Source organism: Geospiza fortis, unplaced genomic scaffold, assembly GCF_000277835.1.
Source record: "Geospiza fortis unplaced genomic scaffold, GeoFor_1.0 scaffold162, whole genome shotgun sequence".
In the NCBI taxonomy this organism is placed as follows: Eukaryota; Metazoa; Chordata; class Aves; order Passeriformes; family Thraupidae; genus Geospiza; species Geospiza fortis.
In genome coordinates, this window is record NW_005054316.1 from 9,058,572 (window position 1) to 9,066,633 (window position 8,062).

General features: G+C 37.0%; 1 protein-coding gene across 1 annotated transcript in view; it reads right to left on the minus strand.

Annotated features, from left to right (window-relative positions):
• Window positions 1-8,062, minus strand: part of ESR1 (estrogen receptor 1) — a 101,158-nt gene that overhangs the window by 4,447 nt on the left and 88,649 nt on the right. Inside the window, exon 6 of the mRNA XM_005420121.2 lies at window positions 4,743-4,876. Coding sequence (XP_005420178.1) covers window positions 4,743-4,876 — 134 coding nt within the window. The remainder of the gene's footprint in view (window positions 1-4,742; window positions 4,877-8,062) is intronic.

Genomic DNA, 8,062 nt, shown 5'->3' on the forward strand with positions numbered 1-8,062 from the left:
ACTCCAACATAGTTCAACTGCTGAAAATTATCAGTCAGGGTTCTTAATTTGGTAATAGGTGTTGCTTCAAATTTGATATAGATAGATAGTACAGTGGCCTCTTTTCTCACATGGCTTTTCATAGCTATTATTATTATTATTTTTACTGAAATCCATAAACAGAAACTGGTCCTTGAGCTTTTCTCAGCTGAATCTTTCTCAGCTGACTCTGAACACCCTCACATATGCCTATTGACAATACAAGGCTTGATAGCTTAACATATACCTGTAGGGGCAAGATTCTAAAATATCACTGGCAGAGCACAATCCACTAGAAGGAAATATTAATCTCATAAATGCACAGTGCCTCCAGAGGAGTTTACTTCAGCCACAGGAAACTATTGTGCTCTTGCAGCAATACCCCATAGCTTCATATTACTGACACTAGTAAAATAAAAGAATTTTTGGGAGGAATTTTTTCTCACCTAGGTCTAGTCTAGAAGCTATTAAAAACTGTAAATCAAAAAAGCACTCCCCAATAACAGTAGAGAATTCAGGCAACTGCCAGTCAATAACTGCCAAGGAAAATTATGTTCAGTTTTCCTTTCTACAGCCTCACAGTGATTGCTCCTGCCCCAGGCCATTGACCAGAGATTGCCCCAAAAAAAAATGCTGGCTATCACATACTCATACACATGTAAGCAGAGCTTTCAAATGAGGGTGCAGAAAATTGCCTTAGCAAAGTGAAATTTAACAGTCTCCAAGGCCTTTCCAAGCCTAAATTCAATAGCTACCAGGTAGATTTCCAGCTCTTTCTGTAAGTCAGTGTTGTAAAACCTAACAGGCACAAGAACAGAGAAAGCACCACCCCACAAGCAAGCAAAGCCTGTTGGTTCATGCCCATAACGCATACCAGAACAGGATCCCTCGGGGGCTGCAGTGCTACCATGCCAGCCCTTGGCATACACTGATAGAATTATATATCTCTCACCATATATAATTATATATTCATTGCATGTTACTGTAGAAGAGAATGTCCTCAAAATCTTTTCTGTCACAATAAACCCCAGTTTAAAGTATTTTTTTACATTTAGAGTTCAGGCTCACAGAACAACACCCAATTGCTCTGTAGTATTCCACTACACCCAATTGCTCTGAAGCTGCAGCAAGACAGGCTGAAGTATGAGGAAATTCATCTCTGTACGATGCACTCCTGGAATCATCCAGCCCGCAAAATAAAGAAATAAATAAGCACAATTTATCAGGAACTGAAAAACATCAGGAGAAAAGAATCACAAGCAGTCACGTGGAACAATTGTATCAGGAGGTCTCCTGTGTTCATCAAATCAGCAAAATCTTTCCAGCTCTGTGGACTAACCAGCTAACTAATTAGGTAAATCAGCTGCTAAGGCAGATGTGACCTACATCTTCATGTCCAAAATGAAAGCCTGTTGCTTTGCCACATAGCACCATTCCTCTTCTCTGATACACTCAAAAGTAAAACATCTGGCATCATGTTGCCCTTTCATGATTCTAATACTTATTTTCCAATGTTAAGTAATAGCTGAATGTGGTTTTCAAAAACACTACTTTGCTTTTTAGTCAAAAGATTTATTCCTGCAGCTTTAGAGGGGGACCTTTAGGTTTGCTATATAGATGGACACAATTATGTCCTTGTTGTTACAGACATGTTGTCACCTTAAAATCTCAGGAAAAATGTGGAAGCATCTACCTTGGTTTACAAGCAAAACCTTCCATCCTTTCTACATGAACTGAGCAAATCTAAAAAAAAAAAAAATTAAGAAAAATTTGTGTTTTGTCCAAAACCACATGGAAAAGGAGTGTAAAGATATTAAACAGCCTTGCAAGATGTTGCAAAATCAGAAAGGTCCAACAAAAGCAATAAACAACACTACTTCATGTGAAGAGACTTCCAGATGTCCAAGGACTTAATAAAGAAATATTTGTGTACACTCACTGAATTAAATCCATATAAAGATTTAGAATGCAAATGTGGACTGCTTTTACACATGAGATGTGCATAATCAGTCCTATTTGTTTAATTAATCCACTTGTTTAAACCATTTTGAGATCTGCTAGTTTAATCACATGCATATATAATGCAGACAGCATAATAAGCCAAAAATTCATTGTGTGTTTATCTGCTGTTTCTTTAGTAGAAGATTTGTGAATATTTACGTATGTACTCACAGAAAGAAACCAGGTTAGGGTAGATTTGGAGGTCATCTAGTTCATCCTCTTGCTCAAATAGTGGTAACTTCAGAGTTAGAACAAGCTGCCCAGAGCTTTGTCCAGCTGAGTTCTGATTATTTGCAAGGATTGAGATCCTACATCTTTCTGGCTAACCTGTTCCAGTGCTAAACTTCTCACTGGGTAGATTTTTTGTTCTGTTTAACTGGTCAGGATCTCCCTCACTGTGGTTTGTCTCCATTGCAGATTGTCCTTTCCTCTTGCACCTCTGAGAAGGGTCTGGCCCTGACTCCAGCTGTTCATCAGCTGTCTGAGTGCTGCAGTAAGACCCTCCTTTACCTTCTCTTTCCTTGGATTAACCAACTCAGCTATCTCACAAATGCTTCACAGCATACAATGTTTCATATCTGTCCAACACTTTATGTAAGGAGGTTGGCTACATTCTGTAAAGTAAAGCATCTCCAGAAGACATTTTAGATGATCTATGCCAAACACTTACACAACTCTTACACATACCCCAATTTACGCTACTATCTCTGTATTGCAGTCAAATGCCTCTTAATTTGAGCATCTCGAGAGTCTGACAGTCAGAAACTTGTATCCACATTCCCACTGTCTAGTTATGAAATTAGTTTGTTGTAGGAATACAAATACTGAAATGCACCTTTATGCATAAAGATAATGGCATTCAATATAGACATATATTCTGTGGCCATACATACATTCAGTTTACAGTGGTCCCCTCTCTCTTATGTGCAGAAGGAAATGTGCATCTGATTATCACTGACTTCACTTTCTAAATATATATATATATATGCTTTTTAAATTTTTTTTTCCTTTTTTTAAGTTTTTCCTTAGGGGAATCTTGTAACGAAAAAATGCCATTAACACAGTGAGATGTGCTTATGAAGGATAGCTGGTGATGCCTGGCAGGGCTTTGTTGGAATAAAATATTTTGTTTTATGAATCAACACTAAATACAACATAGGCACAAAATTTCTCAAGAGCGTGACTTAAATTCTTCATGTTCAAGACATGAACATCTAATTTCTTTTATTCAAACTTTCACTTCCATTTTTTCTAACTGAAATTCAAAAGTTTTATAAATCAATTACATATTCTAGATTTATTTAAGAACTTTTAATATATTAGCTTTGAATATATTAGCTAAAATTCTGGAGGAGCATTACTTTCCAGGAAGAATATTTAACTCTAGGAAATATTCTGTTATAATTACCAGGGCAATAAAAGGAAAATAAAATGTCAAAGAGTAATTAGAATTGTCTTATCCTGGCAATTAAGATAAGACAATAGCCCTTCATTCCTAATATGCCACTTGCTTTCCTAAAATGTTACTTTTTGGCAATTAGTTACAACCACAACAAAACCTGAACCACATTCATATCTCATAGAACATACATAAAGCATTTTGTATTAGATTGTATAAATACATAATTTTGCTTAGACTTCTCTGTTGAGGAGACAACATCCAAGCTTCCATAAAGAAAAGTGCCTGATCACTAAAGCAACATCTGCTGTGTTTACAGTTAGCCTTTGATGTCAATATCCTACATTTCTTTTTCCTGCAATTTGGGCAAGTGATTTGTTAGACAACTGGATAAAACGAAAACAGAGCTCTCCACATCTGTTTTCTCTAGAGGGTGGTACCACCCACAAGTTCAAAGGCAACAGGGATAACTTTACAAGTAGGTAAATCCTCAGCATTGGGAACTCTGGCATCTTTAGTCACCAGGTAAGAGCTAACCAGGGAATTTTCTCTAAATTTTTTTAGTTTGGTGCCTACATTATTATATTAGAGGTCTATCATTTCTATGAGAATACCATGGGTCTCATTTCTGCATATAAAAACAAATTTTCTGGAGTGGTTTTTTTCATTTCAAACCGAAAAGAGTCCTCTGGTGTGCAACAGAAGTTTTCTGTCACAAGTTTGAAGTTAAATTTGCTTTTTCAATCATTTAATGTAAAATTCAAATCATCATAACCTTACACTTCTTATCTAGTCCTCTATTTTTGAATTGTACCTCAGGATGAGATTTACAGCTAAAAACTATAAAGGAAGTGGAAAGTGATTACTTCAGTTTTAGATGCCTATAATATAATATAAACTAAACCATGATAAATTCAATCACATTTTTGCCCTTATTTTCTTTTATTTTGCCATCACTTGAGCACTGCAGTTAAGCATTGCCTTTGGGTGACATGTGTGGGGTTCCAGCTACTTCAGTGTCTTGTAAGCAGAGTTTTAAGACCTGCCAACATCTAGTTCAAAGCACTCCTCTGACCACTCTCCACATCAGCTGCACACAATGTGTCATCTACTCACTGCATCCATTTACTAGGTCTTATCTACATCACCAGACAGATTTGACTGCGCCCACCGCTGCCTGGAGGTCCTGCCTGCATCTGTGTTGAAAACCCCTTTCCATTGCTGCTGTCTCAAAATGAAAATGCCATTAAGGACAGCAAGCAGTGTTCAACCACATGCAGAAGCAGCCACAATTACCCAAGCGACAGCAAAGCACACAACTTACCAGAATTGAGCAGGATGATGGACTTAAGGCACACGAATTCCTCCCCTTGAAGGTTCATCATGCGAAACCGAGCAGCAGTAGCCAGCAGCATGTCAAAAATTTCCACCATGCCCTCTACACATTTCCCTTGATTCCTGTGTGAATACCATCAATGGGGAGACATTCAGTTTTAACCCGATGGTACCATGAGTTTTTCATCCCCTTGGACCAATACCCTCCAATTTGATTTCATCAGCTCATGAGCAAGTGTGTGACTTCCTACTCTGTGCACATTTGATACATGTGTGATTACAAAAGCATTGTTCCAAGAAAAATAAATAAACTATTAAGTACAGTATTTAAAAAAAAAATCAGTTTCAGGAACTCATCACATTACTGTGGTGGAACACTTTAAATTGACTCAACCAAATCTTTATATTTGAGGAAAAGACTTGTTTAAAACTACATTTTGATTTGTATGTATGTGTTCTGCTTTTGTTACTTTGCTTCCTCTTTATTTTCTTTTTTCTCTTTAACTGAAAAGGTCCCAATTCTTTACATTTCTCCCTCCATAACCATTTGCACTTGTTTCTAGCTGCCTGAGCAACCTTTAATGTTCCAACACACTTCTCTCGATGTTCAATATCAACATAATCCCTCCTTAAAGAACAAGTGTATTCATGAGCTCAGGAAGGACCTAAGAGGCCAAAATCATGCCTGTTTGACTGATTAAAACTATCAGTTCACATATCGAGTAACTTTTTACACTGCAGCATAAAACAAAGCTGAAGTTTGGAACATCTCGAAGTGTTCATTAGTAATGGCAATTAACCATCTCCTTCTGCTCACAGTACAAGGCATTCCCACTCACTAATTTTCACCTTGCCCACTCAACCTGCAGCTGAAGAATTAATGCAGATTGTGATTATTTTTTGTGAAAATTTAGTCTGCAGATCTTTTGGTCATTTCCATTGCTACCTTTTACAAGAACTACCTACTTTTACTTCTATTAGGCCTTCTTGAGTGAAATTTTAATATATAAGACTTAATGAGTGATCTGATCTGCTATTTAGAAATATAATACTTTTTAGATATGGCTTTTATCAACAAAATTAAGAAGATCAGTGCTACAGGAAAATGCAAAAGAAATTTCAAATGAACAGACTATGATTTATAACATGAAAAAGATTGAGCATGCCCTAATTTCATTGCCACAAGAAACCTACAAGCATAGAGATGCCTGCCTCAGGTCTTAACACAGATGCGCTATTGAGAACCTGTCGCTGATGTCTGAACCCACACCAGAGCCTCAGAAAAAGAATACATCTTCCCCCCTGACTGCAGACTGAGAAACCTCTTTGCACTCTCCAAGGCATCAGGACAAGTTTCAATGCTTCTGATACAATATATTTGCCCACAACTATAGAAAGATTAATTTCCACTCTATAGAGTTTAACACAGAGGACTAGAATCCTTTAATAGTTTTGCATAAACTTTAAAAATGCCCCCCAAAAAGTTTGTTTAAGAATTTAGTATTTCAGGATTTTGCAGAAAGAAAAAGCTTCTGTGGATCAAAAAAATGACCCATATTAAAAAAAAAACCAAACGTTTTCATGTCTGACTGAGATATTTGTTTGGTTCCTAGAATCCACAAAACTACTGCAGCCAGCATTCAAAACTTTTAAAAATATTACACAGTCTGAACAAATTGCAAAATTTGCATGTCTACCATCAGAGGAAAAAAAAAGAAACAGGAAGTTATTTGTAAAATCAGACTATTTAACATGCCTTATGGTGCCTCCTGAGACAGACATTTTGATAGCAAGTAAGAGTTATTTCCAACCTCCTAGAAAAATAGTTCACTAGACTGTAGTTTACATAATCAATATTCCAATCATGATTCTCTTGCTGACAAGTATGACCTCTGGACAAAAACCCCTAATCTAGCAACACATATTCCATGTGCTTAAACCAACATGTGTGCCTCTTTCCCATCAATTGAACTTGCATGATAGAGGATTAATAAAAATTACGTAAATTTAAGAGATTTTAAATTGTTCCTAATCTCTTTTGTTTTGCTATCTGCTGTGTGTTTGAAAGACCAGGCTATCCCATAAAGGAAAAAAAAAAGAGTACCTCTTTAGGTAATGTACTTTAGGTGAAGTTATACACCCAGCCTTACGTATTCATGAGTGCATGAAATGGCCTAGAAATTTCTGCCTTATTTTCAGAGGTAGGAAGCAGATCCAACTCTATTAACATCAATGGGAACTGCAGGAGCTAAGTATCTTTGCTTTGCTATATAGGGTTCTATTAAATTTTTTATTATTATTTAGGCTACAACAATTATTTTATTTGTGAATCAACAAGAAACTATCTGGAACTGGAATCTCCAGTTCTCCTGAATTGCCCTCTAACTTTCTAACAGAAGCTGATAAGACCATCACATCTTCACAGTTATAGTTCAGTTGATAGAGAGGCAGTTCAGTTGATAGAGAGGCCTATCTGGGAAAGCCTAGAGAACTTTCCTGAAGGACAAATTAGCAATAGATTTAACAATTATCTTTATCCTAGCATCTTGCTGTTGTCTTTGTGTACTCTCATCTTACTGAAGAGAAGACAACAAAAGCTTGTTTACTGCAGAGCATCACAGTGTATTCTCAGAAGAATCATTTAAATTTGGCTGTTGGGGAATGTTTAGGAAAGTTAAATCATTTGAATTAAATGTCTTAAGTGGCTGCATAAAAGTACTATGTGTATTAACTTTAGTAGGTCTATAGAATCACAGCACCATCCAGGCCAGACGGCAATTCAGAATGACTCCAGTCCAGCCTCCCACTCAAAGTGGGGTCAGCTCACTCAAGGCTTTATGCAATGCTGGTCTTGAAAATCTCCAAGGATGGAGACTGCACAACCTCTCTCAGCTTAATTACTTTCATCATCATGCTTTTCTCCCTCCCCTGTATCCAGCCAAAACCTCCTCTGCTTCAATTTAGTACTCCCATTTTTCAATCTCCCATCAGGCATTTTAATAAAGAGCCTTGACAACCTCCTTGTAGACTGTAGGTTATTCAGACTTAAAAGCCCTTTCTCCTCCAGGCAGAACAAATCCACTTCTTCCAGCCACAAGGCATAGGGTCTGGCCTTGGTGGCTCTCCACTATGTTTACTGAAGTTTATTAATATATTTCCTGTAATAACTGGATTTGATATTCCAGATAATGAGTGCCACATAAAAGGAGGATAATGGCTTCCCTCCCTCTAATGCCTACGCTGCCAGTGATAGTGGTATTCCAGGGCTATTCCTTTGTATGTAGGAATAAGAATCTAAATTTTATTTCA